General features: G+C 37.5%; 2 protein-coding genes across 3 annotated transcripts in view; one reads left to right on the forward strand and one right to left on the reverse strand.

Moving 5' to 3' along the window:
- The window catches only part of LOC129764816 (rap guanine nucleotide exchange factor 4), a 511,489-nt gene that overhangs the window by 340,241 nt on the left and 148,224 nt on the right, over positions 1–23,024 (reverse strand). The window lies entirely within an intron of this gene.
- LOC129764818 (C-type lectin 37Db-like) lies at positions 6,024–7,094 on the forward strand. Its single transcript, XM_055764318.1, has 3 exons — positions 6,024–6,153; positions 6,215–6,745; positions 6,804–7,094. The coding sequence occupies exons 1-2, from the start codon at positions 6,049–6,051 to the stop codon at positions 6,596–6,598; spliced, it is 489 nt and encodes a 162-aa protein (XP_055620293.1). The 5' UTR covers positions 6,024–6,048; the 3' UTR covers positions 6,599–6,745; positions 6,804–7,094.

The following is a 23,024-nucleotide window of genomic DNA, read 5'->3' on the forward strand; positions in this document are numbered from 1 at the left end:
TTTATGACATAAAAACTATGATACCATCAAAATTCATGTCAAAGGGTAAAATGTAGGAAATTGTTCAAATTTTCACAAAAAATACAAAATTTTCTTTGGAAAAAAAAAATTCGCTGACAAAAAAGTTCTTTATAAAATTAAAATTAATTTTTCTCAAAAACGTATTTTTTTTAAATTTTAAATTCCCAAAAAAAAAAAAATATATATATATATATATATATATATATGAATAGCCCTTATAATTTCCAACAAGTCGTCCATACATCGGAAGATGGGCACTTTAACAGGGAAAAAAAATTTCGAACAACTTTTTCATATTTTCTTTGAAAAAAATACAACTTTTCCTAATTTTGTTTAAATTCTGGATAGCGATATAATGTATTCGACAAAGCTTTAGATTTTGTTAAAATATAAACTTTTGTCGAAGACATCAACTTTCTATCTTTTATAGTTTTTGGAATATAAGTCATTTTTGTATGAAGACTCCTGAAAAAAAAATGTTTTGCTCGTAACATTTTTGTTTGTACATTCTCACGTTTGACATGTTCTTGACATGTTTCTAAATAGAGAAAAGTTAGCAGGAGTATTTAAAATGCGATAATTTATACATAAAAATGTAACGAATTGAACATTTATAGTATTTATTCAAAGAAAAACATGAAAAAGTTGTTGTTCGAAAAACTTTTTCCATGTAAATGTGCCCATCGTCCGATGTATGGAAAACTTGTTGGAAATTTTAAGGGCTATTTATATCTATTTTTTCAGAATTTTAAAAGCCTATGTTTTCGAGAAAAATGAATTTTTATTTTCGAAAAAAAAAATTTCAGTGAAATGTTTTTCAAAAAAATTCTTTGATAATTTTTAATGAAAACCTAAGTAATTTCCTACATTTCATTCTCTGATCAATTCTGTAGATCTTATAATTTTTAAATTAAAATTTTTCGAAAAAAAGTTGAAAAAACTCAAAATTTAAAAAGAAACCTACAAAAAAATCTATCAGATTTTAGTCAAAGAATGAAATGTAGGAAATTATTTTGGCTTTCATTAAAAATTACCAATGGAAAAAAAATTCATTAAAAAAAATATTTTGAAAATTAAAATTAATTTTTCTCGAAAACATAAGCTATTAAAATTCTGAAAAAAATAGATATAAATAGCCCTTAAATACAAGTTACAAACGCAGCCAACCAACAACTCGAAACCAGCAACGATTCACAGACGGACATCGTAGACCGCATCCGACTCCAACAACAACAACAGAAAGTCATCGAACTACAACACCAGCAAATACTGATAGCGCGCGAACTTGGCCACTATTCCCAGAACGTGACAACGTCAGCGAGTGTACGAGCGTGTGAACTTCAGCAGACGTAACCAGACGCTTTCCTGCCGGCAACGAACTGAAGCAGACAGAATTTGCAGAGGTGTTAGAATAAGCGAGGGACTGAGACCAGCTAGCGACTCTTTGGCTAATAATAAAATCAGTTTTAGTTTGATCACCGGACAGACCGGTTCAATTATTGTGTTTACTTTTTAAAAACTCAAAAAAACCAAAAACTAATGTAAGTTATATATTTTTGGGAATTTTAAAAAAATACGTTTTTCAGAAACATGAATTTTAATGTTTTTAAACAACTTTTTGTCAGCGGAATTTTTTTCCAACATGTTTGGTACATTTCCTACAGTTCATCCTTTGACATGAATTTTGTAGGAATCATAGTTTTAATGTTATAATTTTTTGTAAAGAATTAAGAAAACAAAATTTGGCTTTTTTCCAAAAAGTAGTCTAATTATTGTTCTAATATTTCAAGTATGCAAAATTGCTTAAATGACCCATGTCTTTACACCCACAACGTTTCACTGCTATCTGAGACGAGTTGGCATGAAATTCGTCCAATGCGGATTATTTATTAAACGATCTCGCAATATTGAACATAAATCCAAGTTGTCTATTCGCCTTGTCGATTACGGCAGACTGGTGGTTTCGAAATGTCATTTTGGAATCAATCAGGACGCCTAAATCCTTGACGCAATCCACACGCTCAAGCTTTTGATCGTTGATACGATAGTCAAAGTGGAAGATCTTCGTTTTCGAGTTTTCGATGAAATGAAATAACGACACATTTCTCAATGCTAATAGACTTTCTGTTCTATCTACACCAGTCGTAGAATTTGTTCAGCAGTGATTGTAGAACGTAATGATCGTCCAAACTTTCCACAACGATGTATATTTTCAGGTCATCGGCATATACCAGTTTGCACCTTCCATCAAGCGATACAGTGACATCGTTAAAAAATAAGTGCAAATAGCAAGGGACCGAGATTGCTGCCCTGGGGAATTCCAGTTTCATTCACGAAAACATTCGACAACGAAGAACCTACTTTGACATGCAGTATTCTATCCTTGAGGTACGATTCCAACCAGCGGCAGAGGCTACACCCAAACTAGCGTTGGCAGAAAAGATGCCATTTCCTGGTCAGAGAGTCAAATGCGCAAATAATGAGCTATTTTGAAGCTTAAAAATGGTTTGTATGTATGCGAGCAGACATCTCTTTCTGTTTTCTTTTTTCATTTCATTTGGGATTGTGCAAAAAAAAAAAGTCCATTCGACGTCAATGGGGATCGAACCAAGGCCGACTGGTATGTGAAGTTACTTTACACGACCAGGCTATCCAGCTGCCAGCGCTATTATAAACGTGATACAACGTGTGTCACATCAAATTGCATCACGGAAAAAACGCTGTAGAAAATTAATTTTTGAGAATTATATCTTCAGCTCTCGCTTATAATCAGATAAGAGTGTATAGATCACGTTGGCCATGCTTCACTGTAAATTTTTCGTAAATTTGGAAAAATGTCGTCGAACGAAAAAGAGCGTCGTGAATTAATCCTGTGCACTCATTTCGAGAATCCGGAGTTGTCACATCGGGACATCGGTAAGATGCTGGGAATCGTCCAATCCACGGTCAGCAGAGTACTAAAACGATACTTCGAGAACCTAACCATCGACCGGAAGGTGAAGAACGGCAAAAATGGATGCTCCGTCAGTGAAAAAGATCACAAGCGCGTAGTTAAGCAGTTTAGACGTGATCCGAGAAGTTCGGTCCGGGATGTCGCCAATAAGCTGAATTTGTCAAGTTCATTCGTCCAGCGGACCAAGCAGCTTGAACATACAAGGTTCAGAAGGCTCCTAACCGCGACGAAAGGCAAAACATGGTGGGGAAGACGCGAGCCCGGAAGCTGTACGACGACGACGAAACCTACGTCAAAGCGGACTTTCGTCAGCTGCCGGGCCTGTTGTTCTTCTCCGCAGAGGACAAATTCAGCGTTCCGGAGGAGACTCGCAAGCAGAAACTATCCAAGTTTGTCAAAAAGTACATGGTGTGGCAAGCGATCTGCTCTTGCGGAAAGCGGAGCGCCCCCTTCGTGATGACCGGCACGGTAAACGGGCAGGTTTACCTTAAGGAGTGCCTACAGAAGCGCTTACTACCACTATTGAAGCAGCACGAGGGCCCGACCATCTTCTGACCGGATCTCGCTTCGTGCCACTATTCAAAGGACGTGTTGGAGTGGTACGAAGCCAACGGGGTCACCTTCGTGCCAAAGGAAATGAACCCGCCCAACGCGCCGGAGCTTCGCCCAATAGAGAAATATTGGGCGATTATGAAGCAGGCCCTCCGGAAGAACCCAAAAGTTCGGAGGCGGACTTCAAGAGAAAATGGATTTCTGTTCAAAAAAAAAACTACAACCTGACGTTGTACAGAACCTTATGGACGGGGTAAAGAGGAAGGTGCGAGCATATGGGCTTGGGCTCGAAGTATGAATAAAAAGAAAATGCCAAAAGTTGTTTAATAGTTTTTATTTTACTGTCTAAAATTTTCAAAAGGATCGGTCTACTGGGCGAATTTCTACAGCGTTTTTTCCGTGATGCAATTTGATGTGACACACCCTTTATTACACCTCATCATAAAATGAAGTTGGAAGGTGTTTTCTAAGCCGATAAAGAAGAACATGAACGAGAATATATCTATCTCTGTCTGGGCCGTGTATTTGGCAAACTATACGAAAAGCTTTCATTTAAATGTGTCTCCTATTTCCCTCCCTCATATTGGCTCTAGCATATATATCATTCAAATTATATACATGTATTGGGGAGTAGAACATTTTATGTTATCTTTCTGCTCATTTAATGTAATAAATCGGGATGCCAGAAAATGTGCTAAAAATTAACTTTGGATGTACTAGAAAATCCGAGATTAGAATCTTCTTCAGGGCGATTTTGTGGTCAATCCTATCAAAAGCTGATTTCAGATCAGTGTAAATAGCATCAACTTGGTTACCTGATCCAGTATTGTCAATGCAAAACGTGATGAACTCCATCAGATTTGTATCAACAGAACCCATGTTGTTCTTGAGCAATGAAACTTCTGCAGCTGAAACGAATTAGGCTAAGGTTACTTTGGATAGGAGTACGTACGAAAATTTAATCGTACGAATAGAAACAAACAATTTTGTTCGATAGAAGCTGACGAATACGAACGCAGCAAGGGGGAAGCAATGTAACCACACCAATACAACTCAATGTGGTTGTTTAGCTTCACTATTGCATACAGTTCGTACGACCACTTTTCTGCATCCAGTGTCACCGCCGCCTTACTTCACTCACAATTATTTCCAGCAGCTTGAGCCATCACACAGCGAAGTGATGCCTCTGTAGTTTGACACTTTGAAAACTGGAATAATAATGAATTTTCGTGATCTTTTTTCGGATGTTACGAATGAAGTGAAGTGTTCGGGTATTTTGGTTATTGTTTAAGGTATATCTGAAGATATATTTTCCATTTTTTGAGTGCACGAACAATGATTATTACGCTGTTGACAGCTGAATGCGTAGATGTTGTCTGAAAATCGGTACCTTGCTGGTGGTATCGGTTCTGAAGCACCCGGGTGTCGTAGAACAAATTCCAATGAATATTTTGAAACTTTAGCGTTTCATAGGGGTTTTTGAAAATTTGAAAAATTGCCAAAATAACAGCCATTTTTGTTAAAACGAGTTATTTTTCATGAAAAATCACTGTTTAGCAGCTCATAAAATATCGAAAAAATGAGATATCAAAAACCAGCTGTGTAACGCTTTAGATGATCCATTTTTACATACTGATAAAAAATTTCAGCCAAATCGGTCGAGTAGATCCCGAGATATCGATACCACCAGTTGAAAATACATGGTTTCGAGAAAAACGCGTTTCAAAATTCGGACAGCAATACTATATCCCTTGAACAGACTTCTTACTTGTAGCTGTAACATTCCAACGAAATCAAATATCGAAAAATCCTTTTGGGACAACATTTCTGAGCGCAAAAGCTTCCCAAAAATGCTGAAAACAAAAATTCGATTTTTTTTATTTTCCAGCCCGGGGTCCCCCCTTAAAGCAAATATGCATAAAAATACTACTGTGTGTCGTTGTTCTGACCCACTTCGGGGTATGGCGCTCTGTTGGAATCTTCATTTTATGCAAAACGGTTTCATTTCATAGTCGGATGAAGTTTTAGAGATAAACACTGAAGCTGAAACAAGTTGTTCTGTTAAAACATAGCTGATAGTTGATTAATTGTGGGAAAGGAGGTGAGCATTTCTATTTTTTCATACAGAACTTTTTTTTCTTACATGACGAAACATATGCTCTGCTTTGTTATAATCATGTATTCAGAATATCAAACCAGGAAATGTTATTCTTTCAAAACAAAACAAAAAAAAAACATTTCCCATACGCTTAATCAAAATCAAATTGAGTCTTCGATTATCATTTCGCCACGTGGCTTCAGGATAATTGGGACAATGAAGGAAGTAACTTCCACAAGCTATACTCTAATTTTAATTGAATAAATTTAAAAAAACAGCGGCTGTAAATCCCCTGCAGTTCATCCGCGTTACGCTGGCGATAAGATTAGCGGCTGATTCACAATCCATACCCCGAAACTTAGCAATTGGAATGAAATGAATGTCACTATGTATTCATTTAGTTGCAGTCGCTTGATCAGTGAGGATGAAGTCAACCATTCTTATCGTGGCTGGTTTGTTCTGCGTGTTCGCAGTTGCTCAACGAATTCACTGTACATCTCCTGTGCGCTATTACGTTTCAGATTTTAGGGTGAGATATTAATAGATTCTCGATTAATTCAGCCCGAACGATTTCGTTCCTCAAATTTAAGGCCAACTGGTACCGAGCTACGGAGTACTGCTTTTATATGGGGATGCAACCAGTGATCGTGGAGACAGCAGAAGAGCACAACAAAGTAATCGAAGTGGTCAAAGACTCCAACGTGTTCACCAACGACAGCTTCATCGCGTGGATCGGTGCGAGTGATTTAGGAGAGGAGGGCATATTTGTTTGGCATGCCACCGGAACCCGGGTGCGGTATGCCAACTGGAGGCCTGGGCAGCCGGATAATGACAAAAACCAGGAGGATTGTGTGACGCTTATGAATATGCCCGCAGCCGGGTGGGAATGGCATGCGAATGACGAACCATGCTGGAATTCACACTATTTTATTTGCGAAAATGTCGATATGCGAACACAAATTGGTACATTCTAACCGGCCGTCTGTGGTAATGGTAAAATATAACGATGGACTCTTTATTCGTAAGATAAAATGGAAGGAAATTCTTCTCCGGATGTGTAATGCTGCTAACGCGTACATTCTACCATTCCGAAATTTATTTTTCATCGAATTTCGGCTCCAGTAAGTAATTCAAATATCCTTATCATTACTTCCTGACAGCATTGACAATATCTTACAGTGTACAGCAGAATATTCGTCCAGCAGAATATAAGAATCTTGAAAAAGCTATATACAGTGACTCAAACTCGAAATCGTATCCCACCAGGCAGATCTTTTTTTCACTTCTTTTGAAAGTCGTAAGCAAGCTTTCGAAACATTATATTTAGATAATGATATATACATCATTTCAAAGCTTAAACCTTCAGATTGTGGAATATTCCACGAACATATTGTTATCTTGGTGTGTAAATGTAGTGGACAAAAATATCGAGAAGAAATAAAAATCGATTTCTTTTTGTTTTTACAGAAATTTTCTGAATTGTGCATATTTTTGCTAACCAGTTTTGCTAGCCAATTCAATTAACCGAACCAACCAGCTTTCAAGTGGTTCTTATAATGTTCATGTAGGACCTTTCTGTACAGGGATATTTTTTTTAATGAAAAATTACCCCTTCGTCAATGATGATGAATAATTCATTGAACAATTATCGACGAATTTCATGCCAACTTGACTGGTCGTTGGCAGCACCATTTCAGATAGCAGTGAAACGTTGTGGGTGTAAAGATATGGGTCATTTAAGCAACTTTGCATACTTGAAATATTTGAAAAACAATTAGACTGCTTTTTGGAAAAAAACAATTTTTTTCTTATTTTTTTACAAAAATTTATGACATAAAAACTATGATAACTACAAAATTCATGTCAAAGGATGAAATGTAGCAAATTGCTTAAATTATCACAAAAAATACAAAAAAAGATTTTTGAAAAAAATTTCGCTGACAAAAAAGTTGTTTTAAAAATTAAAATTCATTTTTCTCAAAAACGTATTTTTTTTAAATTCCCAAAAAAGCATATATGAATGGCACTTAAAATTTCCAACAAGTCGTTCATACAATGGAAGATGGGCACTTTTACAGGGAGAAAGTTTTTCCAACAACAACTTTTTCATGTTTTCTTTGAAAAAAATACAACCAATCCTAATTTTGTTTAAAGTCAAGATAACGATATAGTGCATTCGACAAAGTTTTAGATCTTATTAAAATATGAACTTTTGTCGAAGACGTCAACATTGTATCTGTTATAGTTTTTGGAATATAAGTCATTTTTGTATGAAGACTCCTGAAAAAAATAATGTATTGCTCGTAACATTTTTGCGTGTAAATACTCACGTTTGACATGTTCTTGACATGTTTTTAAATAGAGAAAAGTTAGCAGATCACGCAAATTGCGATTATTTATACATGAAAATGTTACGAATAAAACATTAATAGCATTTTTTCAAAGAAAAACAAGGAAAAGATGCTGTTCGAAAAACTTTTTTCATATAAATGTGCCCATCGTCCGATATATGGAAAACATGTTGGAAATTTTAAGGGCTATTTATATCTATTTTTTTTAGAATTTTTTTTAGAATTTTATTTTGCAAGAAAAAAATTTTTTACAATGAAATTTTTCTCCAAAAAATTCTTTGATAATTATTCATGAAAACCTAAGTAATTTCCCACATTTTATTCTCCAACCAACTTTTTGTAGATGTTATAGTTTTTAAATTGAGATTTTTCGAAAAAAAGTTGAAAAGACTCAAAATTTAAAAAGAAACCTACAGAAAAATCTATCACACCTAAAAAAATTTAGTCAATGAATGGAATGTAGTAAATTATTTTGGTTTTAATTAAAAATTACCAAAGAAACATTTATTGCACCCTAAAACCTACATATGCCAAATTTCGTTTCATTTGCTTGATTGATTCCCGAGTAATGTAGGAATTTGTGTTTAATTTGTATGGCAGTCCCCCCCTAGAGAGGGGGGAGGGGTCTCAAACTATCACGTAAACCATCGCCGGGCCCAAAAATCCCCACATACCCAATTTTCATGTTGATCGGTTCAGTAGTTTCCGAGTCCATAAGAATCAGATAGACAGACAGACAGAAATTAATTTTAATATATATAGATTTCTCCTCACAAATGTTTTTCATAACCGCGGCCCAATATAACTCGCCCTCAAACGAACGGAACCAAGAAAAACAAGTGCTTCTGGCTGCCTCTGGCTAGCTATTCCACGCAATAAAGTAGCTCTCCTCGGCTGGGGGAAATAAAAACCAACCGAAGCACAAGGGGAACCGAACAAAAATATAGCCTTTAATCCCACAATATTTCAACCCCAGAAGCCTCGAAATGACGATATTTACAACTCGTCTCGCCGACATTTAATATACTCTCCCGGATTGTGTGGTGGTTTATGATTTCTTTATCTACTCGGCTCGAGGTTGGCCGGGCAGTATGACCCCCGACTTCTATAGTTCCACCCGAATTGGGAGGGACTGGATTACCGTGACGAATCAAGTGTGAAGTTTATCATCTGTTCGTTTGTGATTGAGGGTGTTGAAGATGGGTGTCCATTTCAACACTGGATATGATTTATAACAACCGTAAATTTTTAAACTTTCACTTATTTGCTAGCGGCGTGGGTTTTCCTTTTTTGAAGTCCCGTTTCGAGCTCCGGACGTACTTTAGCAAAATGGTTTAAAGCCCTACTCAAATCTATATGAATAATAAATTTGTTCCCCTGCCTCGGACGAAAGTCGAACTTCAGACAAACGGAAATACCAGACAGACGGAAATATGCGAGCGAGCAAGCGAGTAAGCATTCACATCCGCAGCGTTAAGGATTCAGCAGCAAATCTGCATCCGCCGCCGGCTGCTGCTATTTAAACCTTGCCAGCATCACTTTCTTCGTTTTCAGTCATCGCGCCTTGTCGAGATGATGATATGAATACAGCATCGCGGAAGCAGTTTGCACTGCTGAAGAATAGCAATGATTCTTACAACCAACGTGGAATGGGGTTTGTGTGTGGGTGGCTGTGTGCTTTGAAACCCTCGGTGGCTAAGACCGCGAGAATATGCAGATTAGGCTGATGACAGTCATCGCTCGTAGGCTTACTGCGAGAGCCTTGGGAAATGTCTCGAGGATTGGTTCAACGAGTGTGAGCTGCACGTTGACAGCTGCCGACCGCAGTAATGTATTATATATTCCTGCGCTTATTATCATACAGTGTTCTGGGTGCCACGGAACCGACACTCGACAGGGTAAGTGTTGGTAACACAAACTATATCCGATCAATCTTCAAATTGTTTCAAGTTTGATTACCAGCCGAGGCTACCGCCTCGAATGACGGTTACAATTGAATGATGTATTAATCTTAAAATCACGGGAAAAGCTGCTTTGCGGCTTCTCGGAAAGAAATATTCCCATTATTCACGCTTATTTGTTTCTAGAATATAATAATGATAAATCGCTTCGCGAGCGGGCTATCAATCAATGGGGCTGTCCTACTCGTCAATTTTCCCATTGAACAACTTATTCGCGCGTGGAATCGATCATAAAAGAAACCATTACGGCAAGTAAGGGGAAACCAGAACCGCTGTCAGGGACCGCGGGAGTCCACGATGTAGTGGTCGGATTAATCTTTATGGAGGGGAACGAAGTAGAATGATTCTCTCGATTATTTTCAGATTTATTCAGTCTGATTGAAAGTTTCTGCTTGCACATCAATTTCCACTTTCATATACTGTATTTGGCAGTCGTGTAGAATACATCTATTGGAAACAAGCATGTAGCATTGTTATAGTTTTTTGATTGATGAAGTTCGGAAAAAAGCGTCATCTTAATTTCATTATGGATCATCAATAACAAAATGCAAAATATGCGCAATATACGACTCATAAAATAGAATAAAATAGTCTCTTGGTCTGTATTTATGAATAAATGTACACCCAAAAAAGTTAAGAGTTGTTTATACAACATCTTTTTTAACTAGCTACAACTTTGCAGTTCATGGATTTTGCTGCTTCCCAGAACTGGTATTGTGATGGAACATTAAAAAAAATCAACACATTTCCCAAAAATATAACTTGTAAGATATTCATTGTAAGTATATACATGTGGTACTCATTCGAATCTGTTCCACGGTGTGTTAACGTTTGGAAACGGATGCTTCAGTTTCATGTTTTCCCAACATTCGAGTTCAGTTTTTAGACAATAATGCAAAAAAAATTATCGTCTTCGAATTTAATCGGATCCCATGAGCGTGGTTTATCATTCACATAAAATCAACAATGTTGGATTGTCTATACTGCCGTTCAACGCATAGTTTTGTCCCATATTCCACAATCAGCAACTGAGAACAACGCAATTAAAGTTTTCTACCATATTTGTCTACCAAGAGCTTTATGCGTTTCAGTTTACCAATACTTCTTCTTCTTCTTAAATGGCTCTAACGTTCCTAGAGGTACTTCGCCGTCTCAACGTAGTATTACTTGCGTCATTTTTATTAGTACTTAGTTGAGATTTCTATGCCATAATGCTATAACACGCCTTGAATGCATTCTGAGTGGCAAGCTCTAGAATACGCGTGACCACAGTGCAGGTCGGAGAAAATTTCTTCGACGAAAAATTCCCCCGACCAGAACGGGAATCGAACCCGAACCCCCGGTATGATAATGTGTGACGCTAACCACTCGGCCACGGGTTTACCAATACACAGAATTTATATAAGCAATAAACTATTGTGTAAAAAAGTGTAAAGTGTAGAAAGATCCACTCACTTTAATCGACCAATCTTGAGTTTGGGCCTAAAAATTCGTGGTGGGACAGTTATGCCTAGAACATACACATGGGATCAGCCAAATCAGAAAACAGGTCACGTTTTTATGAAATAATGTTAACGTTAATAACTATTTTTGCCGCGAATGGATTTTTGCGATTTACATACCAAACGAATCGGAAATTTGTTTGATATGCTATAAATTACAATGCCCTGGCGTGTAAATGGTTAAAATTCATGAAAAGTATAAGCGTTTCCATTGTCCCATACATTTGTTCTGTCCATTTGTGTGCTTTCCCGAACAGAGCTGTCAATAACGGGCAACTTATCGACGAGCAACGTAGAGGAAATCACAAGATATAAGAGATTACTTATTGTTGAGATTGACAGAAAGAGTTTATTTCGTTTATTTAGTCACCAAGAAAGTAACGAGTCACCAAGTGTATGTGATTTGGTTTCGCTTGCCAGTAGCAAAACTTTCTCCACTAAGGATAACAGTTGCGCGTATCTCGAGCATGAGAAAGTAATGCAACTTTTTTCGAGGCCAGTAACATTAACAGAAGCGTTTCTTTTGAGAATAGCGCAAAATGATGAGAAGCGTTCCAAAATTTTGTATTCCAACAGCTTCAAGACACCAATGTATGACTCTGTATGCATGCTATGGCGAACGCTTGGTTCACATCGCCCTCAGCGAAAGCTAAGTGAGCGAGTAGGATGCATTGCTCCCATCTTTTACCTTCCTCACTCGCTCTGATGCATAGCGTCATCTATTCCGTCAGACACTCGCTCGCATCCCCCTCCGAGGCAATAAAAGTTTGACTCGCTCGGCAAAACGAGCGGTCATGATTATTTGCGATCGTGAGTTTGGACCGAGTTACTTCGGATAGTTCACAGAGAGGCAAACGATTAGTTCGCATTGAGCAGCCAGTGCAGGATGGTAGATGCATGCAAGGCGAACGCAAATAAACGCCGTCCGCGTTGGACGGGAAATTCAATGCATTACTGAGTTTATATAGGGCTGTGGGAAACTTATTGAGTCATCAAGTGTATTCTGCCATATTTTCCACGTTTCGGCACCAAAAATGTTGTTTGCAACACAAACTTTCACACAATATCTTTGACCAGTAGAATTTTCCATATAAAAAATGAGTACACTAGAATGTTCGTATGTACTCCGATCCAATGTCACCATAGCCTTAACTCTTCCAAGTTTTGCGGGCGAGACTGAGTGACGACACGAAGTTCATAGTCATCTTGTCTACGAACCATGAATATAAGGTGATTTCCTCAAATATCTTCACAACAAATATAAAGGATGCATAACTCAATTCCAAACAATGTTCAATGAATTATACAAAGTTTATACAGATTTACGTTGAGATGCGAAACACATTAAAACTTCCATTGGGTTTTTTGTTCAGGCTTATGTTTTTAATTCGCTTCGTTTGCATGGTTGTTTCGTTATTTCTTTATTCGTATAAGGAAGGTTTTGAGAGTAGTCTCTTGTGTACTTTTTTTTAATAACAATGTAATAAAACTGTAGGGTACCTAGTATCCCGCGTATTAATGTTGGATTATCTGAATCTTGTGCCGCATCACAAGGGACAAAACCGAAATTTTCTACCTGAGAGTTAATTTTTAGATTTTATTTTACTTTACAATTAGGTTCGAAGTTATACAATCCGGACTTGATCGCCAGTAATTGTTTAAAATGATATTGCAGCGAAGTTAAGAAAAAATAGAAGTTGATTGTCGAAGAACATATTGTAGAGCAGTTCGAAAGCCTTCATTAAGCATTTTTAGGGTAACATTAGGAATAATACTTGGAAAACCTCTAACTTCAAAGTTTTTCACTTCCAAAATGTTATTTAAATTCACTAATTCTGATGTTTCACAAATATATTCTGTACTAAATTTTCTCATCTTTTAAATAAAAGCAATAGAATCCTCCTACGAAGCGTACTTTTTGAAACAAAATAGAAGTTCAATAACTCTGTCATTGTTGAAATTCGAACTTATGCATAGAAGAATCATTTCCAACAAATATGATTCTCTATCACTTCCTGGACGAATTCGGATTTTTTCTGTGAGAAAGGTATTTTCTGAGTTGAGACTTGAGAGGATGAATCAAAAATGAAATTCTTCTTCTATATTCGAAAAACAAAAAAAAATACAGCCATTCCATGCCAAAACGATATAGTGTTTCTCAGATTTTCGTGAATAATAGTAATTTTGTTCTTTATCGAAGAATATTAGATACGTAGTATTTTTTTATTATTAAGGTGACCATTTCCATTTTAGAGTGGTCCAAACAATCAACTATTCCCTCTTTTTTCCAAAAACCGATTTCGATGATCGACATACGTGTGTCAAATTAAAGGCAATGAACCTTTTTATTTGAAAACTAGCTGACCCGACGAACTTCGTCCCGCCCAAAATAGATTTTTTGATTTGAATACTTTCGAACATCCACGTTTTCTTACTTTGTGAACGTTAGTGAGTCCAATCACTGAACTCTTCATTGATTGATTACCGTTTGACCCTTTACAATTTCCTTTTCTATAAATTGCCTGGTACTTCTACAAAAATTCGTCCTTATAATATAAAATTATTTTTAGACACAATTCTCGTTCAAGATTCTTCAAGCATTTGAAAATAACATGTTTCTCCATTGCAAGGAATACATGTTTGATACAGAGAATATTACAAAATAAAGACAGCTCGGACCATACCTTCCTCGGGTTTAGGGCACACCAACACAATTGGCCTTTCATTTTTGTTTATATAGTTAGAAGATATAGGAATGCGTTATTCCGTCTGAAAATCCTTTACCATTTTCGAACAAAAATCAATTTCGTAAGCGCTAACATCAAATTGACTAACAACCCTTAGCTAATTGCAGAACATATGGGAATTCAACTTTCCGAATTTTCCGATTTTTCTCTCCGCTATAATGATTTACGGGAAGAGACGAATACAACGAAATATAGATGACTCAAATTGAATTCTTTCCTCGAGTTTTGCGCTTAACAACACATTTGGTCTTCCATTTTTATTTATAGATATAAGATATGGAAATGCGTTATTTCGCCTGAAAATCCATTTCCATTTACGAACAAAGATCAATTTCGATAGCGCAAATATCGAATGGACTAACAACGCTTATTATGATGTAATTTTCGAACATGTGGGAATTCAATTTTCCGAATTTTCCGACCTTCCTACAGGATTTCCTGAAAATTTTCCGATTTTTCCCTCTATTGATCTCTATTGATTTCTCTATATTGATCTACGGAAAGAGACGAATACAACAAAATATAGGAGGCTAAAATCGGACCATCCCTTCTTCGGGTTTTCCACTTACCAACAGATTTTGCCTTACATTTTTATTTATGTAGATTACGCTTACACTTGCAAATCATTTTTTTCCGTTTTTCCCCGGATTTTTTTTTCTAAATTCAATTACTTTTGAACCCCTGAACCGATTCAGATGATCGACATATCAAATTGAAGCCAATGAGCTAGCTTTTTATTAAAAAAAAAATATTAAGCTTTCAAAAAGAATGGATTCTATTTTCGTTATTATTAGTTATAGTGGTTTTTTATTGTTTTCATGGCTTTGGACTAGAGGACGCAATGTTTTTTTATATTTTTTTTTTTTTGAGAGCTGAGAATTTTTTACATACCATATCTCGATATCAGAGATGCTATATTTTTGATTTTTTTGCGAAAAATTAGGATTTTCGGTTTTGTAATTATTGATTGAGTTAGTTTCTCGGTTAAAGATAGAGAACGCTATATTTTTGAATGTTTTTTCTGGAAAGCTGAGGATTTTTTACATAACATATCTCTATATAAGAGATGCTATTTTTCTCGTTTTTGAGTTGTTATTTTGCAAATTTAACATGCTTTAAGTGTTCGTTCAATATTCCTATGTAACCAAACTGGACCTGTGCGACTAGAATCCATTCTTCTCGCAAGTGTGATATTTATTCAAAGAAGGAAAGCTTTTAGCTTCAGTTTAATATTAGGCTGTCAAAAAAGTCCTGCGGTATTTTTTTTGAATTTTCATTTGTTCATAAAATTTGTTACAATCATCTGTTTTAAGTCAAATATGCGCCGTTTTGTTCGATGACTTGTTCCCAACGAGATGCCAACTTCATAATACCCCTGTTATAGAAGCTCGCTTCCTTATTGGCAAAAAACTCGAAAAGCCAATTTTCACAGGCCTCTTTTGTGGCTAACTTCTGACTACCTAGCTCGTTCGCCATGGACAAAAACAGGTGGTAGTCACTTGGTGCAAGGTCCGGACTATACGGCGGATGCAAAAGAACCTCCCATCCGAGCTCCCGGAGCTTCTGGCGCGTCACCAAAGAAGTGTGTTGCCTGGCGTTGTCCTGATGGAAGACAATGCGGCCTCTGTTTATCAAAGATGGCCTCTTCTTCATGAGTGCTACCTTCAAGCGGTTCAGTTGTTGGCAGTACAGGTCCGAATTGAGCGTTTGGCCATAGGGAAGCAGCTTATAATAGATTATTCCATGACAATCCCACCGAACACACAGCAGATCCTTCCTGGCCGTTAATGAGGGATTGGCCACCGTCTGAGCCGCTTCAGCGGGCTTCGACCACGACCGTTTGCCCAGTGACCCACTTTTCATCGCCAGTCACCATCCGCTTCAGAAACGGGTCGATTTTGTTGCGATTCAGCAGCGATTCACATGCGTCGATACGGTCAAAGATGTTTTTTTTGCGTCAACGTGTGTGGCACCCATACATCGAGCTTCTTTGTGAATCCAAGCTTCTTCAAATGGTTAATAACGGTTTGATGACTTATCCCCAGCTCTTGGCCGATCCTACGGCTGCTACTATGCCGGTCTTTCTCGGCTAATTCAGCGATTTTGTCGAAATTTTCGACGACAGGCCTTCCGGAGCGTGGCGCATCTTCGACGACCTCTACACCAGAACGAAAACGTTGAATCCATCGTTGTGCGGTGGAAATGGAAACTGTATGGGGTCCATAAACTGCACAAATTTTATTGGCAGCTTGAGATGCATTTTTGCCTTTGTCATAGTAGTACTGTAAAATATGTCGGATTTTCTCTTTATTTTGTTCCATATTTTCGACACTATAACTCACGAACGACTTAACCAAACAAAACACTGTCAAGGACTATATTATAGCGCGCAAAAATACCTTTCCAACAAGCTATAGTATGACTCGATACAATGAATACAACTAGAACTACGCGCTTACAACGACACCTCGCGGAAATACCGCAGAACTATAAAGGGGGAAAATCACCGAATCATATCTTAATCATATCTTAAAAACGAAAAAACTTTGATATCGAGATATGTTATGTAAAAAATACTCAGCTTTCAAGAAAAATATAAAAAATATAGTGCCCTCTAGTCCAATACCATGAAAACAATAAAAAACCACTACAATCAACGGCTACGAAAATACAAATCCGTATTTTGTTGCAAGCTTAATATTTTTCAGTAAAGTCATTGGCTCATTGGCTTCAATTTGATATGTCAATCATCTAAAACAGTTCAGTGGTTCAAAAGTTATGAATTTAAAAAAAAAAAACATTTTTGGGAAAAAGTGGAAATAATTGATTATTCTAATCACCCTAAAATGAAAATGATAGCACCTAATAAAAAAATGAAAAATACGGGTCTAATGTTTTGCGATAAAGAGCAAAATTACCACATTTGACGAAAATCTGAGAACTACTATATCGGTTTCACATGGTATGTCACGATTTAATGGAGAACCAATCAATGGCTTCGAATGTTTTTCTTTGATATATTTGCGATTTTTTTAACTACACGTGCATTTTGAATCCGGAATCTTAATACATTCCTACCTTCTATGTTCCTTCGCGAATCTTTACCGAGAATGTTGTTACCTGGAGGTGGTATCGTCTCTAGTGGCACGTGTTTTATCTTCTAACTGAAAGAATAATACTTCAAATAGATACCTGATCAGCAAAAATGAAGCAAGTATTATCGTCATATTGGACATTTTCTGCGTGTTCACCGTCGCACAACGCATTCAATACACGTCCCCGTTACGTTACTTTGTCCCAGAGCCTAAGGTGAGTAATTCAAGGATTCATTTGAAATTAATCAATATTAACAATTGTTTCTCCCAATTACAAATGCAGGCCAACTGGTTCCGAGCAACGGAGTACTGCTTCCGTCGGGGAATGCAACTGGCCATCACGAAGAAGGCCGAGGAGCATAACAAAATAGTGGAAGTAATCGAAGACTCCCACGTGTTCAGCAACGACAGTTTTGTCGCGTGGATCGGCGGAAGTGATTTGGTCGAGGAGGGTAGATTTGTTTGGTATGCCACTGGAGAGCAGGTGCAGTATGCCAACTGGAGACCGGATCAACCCGATAACTTCGGAGACGCTGAGCATTGTATGGCACTCATGAACATCCCTGCGTCCGGTTGGCATTGGCATGCGAATGACGGTCCGTGTCAGGATGCGTACTATTTTGTCTGCCAGAGCGTCAATATCAGAGACTATTAGAATAAAACTAGTTTTTTCTTCCTTGTATTGTGTTATATTATATCGTTTAATGTTCATCTAGTCGTTAACCAAGTTGTCGCTTCGTTGACTGTATAAATATTGTTGATCGTTACGAGTATCAATAATAAGTATGTTAGATGTTCTCAGCAAAATCCGCAACTGTGACATCTGGTTTTGTAGTAATAATATTTTTCACAAGAAAAACTTCTTGGATCTCTTTGTTGTCTTGTCCTGTGCAGGTTCTGTTGAATTTGTGGTGATAAAATGTAAATTTTATTTGCATCAACAAACGCTTTTATTGTGTGGAATCGCCAAAGGGTGAAGCCAAACCAAAAATTTGGTAGAGTAGGAACAGCGGAAGTAAGGAAACAATTCTCGTATGCATTCGTTTTTATGTATAATATATTGCCTTTAAAATGCGCAAATTCCCTAACATTTTCCTGTCCGTTATCTCACCGCCAAACTTTTGCAAGAGGAAACTATAGGATAATGTGGACTACACGATGCACAGAAAAGCTCCCCCCACTTCTCATTTGAATAACTTTCTTACATTATATTAGCTTATGTTTCCATGCTCTAAAACTGGAAACTGTGGGGCGGCATGGAAAACTTTACCCTCCTCCATTTCAAATATTACATCACACCGATGATAAACTCAGTCTTGGGAGAATATTGCGTTCCCCAACTCCACTCCCCGCTGGGCTTTATCGCGTCTCAACCACCAAAGACCACTTCTACGTGAATTATGTTCATGGGCCGAACGCGCCGCGTTGTAAAGAGCATTCGCATCGTCGATAATGTTCCAGATAATTTACGATCGGAATGAACTGCGAATAAATGAATACCTCTCGGAACCCTCCCACCCCCATTTCTGAGAGTGCACCATCTCATCGTTGTCGTCGTGCCGTCACGACGTCATCGCTGGCTGTTGCTTACGATCTAAGGAGACAGACCGTGGTACGGATGGTCCCTTCAAACCACAGCATACGTTCCAAAGACGTTCCGGATTCCAAAGCCAGCAGTACATCTTTCCACGCACAGCATCCGTTGGAACGGAATCACGAGAGGGGCCAGGAAGAGGGGTTCGTCTCGCTCCGAAGCCGTTGAAATTTGCAGGGAAGCGTGTGATCCGACTACGTTTCCGGAAAGGTTACGGGGAAGTGAATGTGAAGAAAGAGGCATTCTCCATTCCGATGCAGGCACAGCAGAACGGTTCCCATCTGAGCATCTTCCATTCGCTTGAGTCAAACAGTGAATGATAATCGAATTAATCCTGTCGGCAGAAAACAGCTTCATACATTTTATCCCGATGGTAAATTATTCATCCGTGGTGACGTGTCGGGATCGGGATAGATGCATATGTGTTTGACACTGCTTGATGGTTTACCCCTCGGAAAATTCTTGGAAAGAACCAAATAGGATTTGGAACGAACAAATTCGAACAATATAATTTCACTTAGTAAAATATGCTTTAGAGTATATTCACATTCAAACCTCAACCAAGGCACTGATAAAAGTACATCAAACGTGGAAAAGGTAAGCTTCCAAGTAAGTGCCACAATTTTCGATGAAGAACGCATATCGCCCAATCCAATCCATTTCTCCCAAAACCAAACATCCGGGGAACAATAAACTTTCGATTGGCTTCTGCGAAAAGTCAATATTTGATTGCTGGCATAATAAAGCAAACAGCTTGCCATATCTCGAAGCCGTCCTCAAAATAAAAAGCATCGCAGAATCCATCACAAACGAGATGCGAGCTTGGAAAAGTTGTTCCCATAGACGAATTTCCCGGATCCCGAGGGAACCGGAATGGGATGGGGGTTAGTAGGAGGAAGAAGAAAAAATACGGTAAGCCGTGGCAAGAGACCAAACAAGCGATAGAATCAATCGTTCAAATGCAAAGTTTGGGGGAGAGAGAACAAGAGAAAACATCCGGTGAAACGAGAAAAGGTGTGCTGGCGTCCCACTTCAAACTCGAAGCAAAACTCTATCGACCTCAGCTGTTGACTTTGCATTTTCCGGAGGGGTGCGAGCTACTTGGAAAGTGCTGAAATCACAAAGAAACAACACTGATGAACAGTTTTGTCTTCCTCGTTGAACTGTCATTGAAGTGAACAAAAGCGAGAGCGAATCTATCGGAGGTAAATCTGAGCACAATGTTTATGGTTCGAATTTTTAAAGCATTGATAATGTTATTATATTTTTTTAGAACCTGAGAATATCAGTGTATAAGATTCGTCCAATCGAACAGTATGTTACATAGGCCTTATAACTTATAATGTAGAGATCTTATAAAAAAGCAAAGTATGAACACCGCAGGCTCCTTTTAACATAAATGTTAGGGTACCAATGAAAATGGTCATCTCTAATTTCAAAAAGTTACCTTATACAAAATGTTCACCACCTAAAAAAACCCTATGCAAAATATCAGCTCAATCGGAATTAAGGGAGGGTGCGCAAAGCGGTCAAAGTTTGAGTTTTTTGAAAATCGAAAAATCACCAAAGGGGGGAGGGAGTAAAGGAAATCGGAGTTTTCGAAAAAAAAATGTTGATGCCAAATGTCTTAAAACTGCATGAAACGTCGAGATCTAGTGTTATTTCGAAAAAAACAATTTTTTGTCGAGATTCAACACTCTGGGACTTATCTCGAACAAAAATTTTTTTTTTGGCATTGGTCGTTTTTCCGTCTAAAAAGTCGTTTTCTGACAAAAAAGTTTGTTTAGATAACTGTAAATCTCGAAGTGTCATGCAATTTTAAGACATCAATTTTTTTTTTGAAAAACCCGACTTCCGGTTTTCAGAAAAATCAAATTTTAACGTCTGCAACACTAATAAATGAAATTCGAATGAGCTAATATTTTGCATAGGGTATATTATCGTGCAAATCATCATTTCGCAACAATTGGCGAATAAAAAACCGAGATAATTTTTTTTATTGGCACTTGAAACCATACGTTTCGTCTCGTATTCGTAAGTCCCAGAGTGTTGATATTTGACAAAAAAAAATTCGAGGTGACACTAGACCTCGGCGTTTCATGCAGTTTTAAGACATTTGGCACCAAAAAATTTTTTTCGAAAACTCCGAACTCCTTGGGTGATTTTTCGATTTTCAAAAAACTCAAACTTTGACCGCTTTGCGCCACTCTCCCTTAATGCCGATTGAGCTGATATTATGCATAGGGTTTTTTTGAGGTGGGGAACATTTTGCGTAAGGTAACTTTTTGAAATTTAAGGGTCGATTTTTTTCCATACATTCATTGGCACCCTAGGGGTTACTCTACGAAAAATGTAACCATTTATTAAGAGTTTTCAAACGCATATAACTCAAAATCGTTATTGCGACATATGTTATGTTATATACCATTAGACAGGGAATTTATTCAGCATTCTTCTACTAGAAACATGAACAGTGAATATAGTAAAAAACAAGCAGTGGGTTATATTTGTGATATAACCGCAAGGTAAACGTAGGACTACCGTTGGCTTGGAATCATTTATTTGAAATTGCATCTGAATCAATTCTAAATCAATGAATAAATGAATATTTTGAAAGATGCTGAAAGTTTTTTTCTTGTTAGTGTGTGGTTTTATGAGTATAAGTATGGAATTGTTATTAACATAAAATTCAATTCATTCGAACTTGTTGGTGGTCCCAAGGGAATTTGAGTGGCCAACTAAAAGTAACTGAAGATGTTTGAAACATGATTCATTTTTGTTTTCGTGAGAACACCACGAGATTTTTCATGATCACTCCATGCGCAGAATAAAAACTGAGGGCGCCTATTCACGTTGAAAAGAAATAAAGTCTATATAACCTTGCATTCGCCATTTTACAATGTGCTATGTATATTTTGAAGAATGGCTTGGTATAGGTGTTGTAACTTAATTTTTTTTCAACTAGCCAAACAATGAGTAGCATGTGTTGCGCTAAAAATACTGTAAATCCTTCTTGTATCGGCCCTTACATTATCAATGATATAATCCAACTTAATATGATATCGATTTCATCACCATTATCCACAGTATTCATAACTTGTATGCATTATCAAACTCAAAATTTTCGAAGATTATCAATGATTTTGGTCCAATCGCATGTTGAAATCTTAGTAAATATACAAAGCCCTAACTTTTTTACCATATACTGAAGACATTCAATGGTTGAAATGAATATAAATAGAAACAAAAAGGAATAATCACAACCGAAACTCGCTTTTCAGTGCGTAGAATAAACAAACGTCATCACTTTTGTGGTTCTGAACTCAATGTAGATGTCGCATGAGCTGATTCAGCTTTGCGTAAATTCGTCAATTGGATTGCATCACGGGAACACCAAGTCGAACGCGTAAATGCGAATATTCCTTCGTTTGGACGCATTCACACGCAAACAATTTTTCATGACTGTTCCATGCGAAAGCAGAACAGAAACTGATGCGAGTAAAAGTACTCACGCCTTGCATGTGTCCGCTATGGTATCCCAAACACTAATGCAAGCGAGAAAAAGAAGTCGCAGCTTGCATGTATTCGCTATGACGGTTTATCCAGGTGCCTAGATTTTGCGTCCGTGTTCGGGAACACATCGCGATCACCAATTATCATCAATGAGCAATGATGATTTCAATAGCTTGCTTTCGAAGCAATTTTTAAGCTGTTGAAACGATTCTTTGGACCAGTAAGTGGCAATCATATAACTCTTTCATTTTATCTTTCGGATGAAGTGATTAATATACCGCTCCATTCAGCCGGTAAAGAAGTATTAACGTGCAAAACATTGCACTCCAGCGTCACTCTCTCGTTTTCGAAACTTTTAACTCACACCCCGGTACAGAAATGAAAGACGTAGTCCTACGTCAAAAAAGGTGACAATTTGACGAGTACAATGGGTATGTTTCATTTAGATTGCACTAACCACTCGCTATCCTCCCCGACGCAACGAGCAATCTGCCTAAATTCGGGCGTTAGATCACAATGTGAGTTGATGCGTATAATAAATTATTCTCCATTTGCCGATAATAGCCATTTATCAGTTATTGTATTGTATGTTGCCCAATCAATTCGTGCTAAATTCACGTTTTTATCGTGTAGGTCT

This window comes from Toxorhynchites rutilus, chromosome 2 (assembly GCF_029784135.1).
Source record: "Toxorhynchites rutilus septentrionalis strain SRP chromosome 2, ASM2978413v1, whole genome shotgun sequence".
NCBI lineage: Eukaryota > Metazoa > Arthropoda > Insecta > Diptera > Culicidae > Toxorhynchites > Toxorhynchites rutilus.

What these genes read in the sequence shown, in the direction of transcription:
- LOC129764818 (XM_055764318.1), top strand. Translation starts at nt 6,049, where the DNA reads ATGAAGTCAACCATTCTTATCGTGGCTGGTTTGTTCTGCGTGTTCGCA. An exon ending in ATTACGTTTCAGATTTTAGG is followed by an intron (nt 6,154 to 6,214) that starts GTGAGATATTAA and finishes CTCAAATTTAAG; the next exon opens with GCCAACTGGTACCGAGCTAC.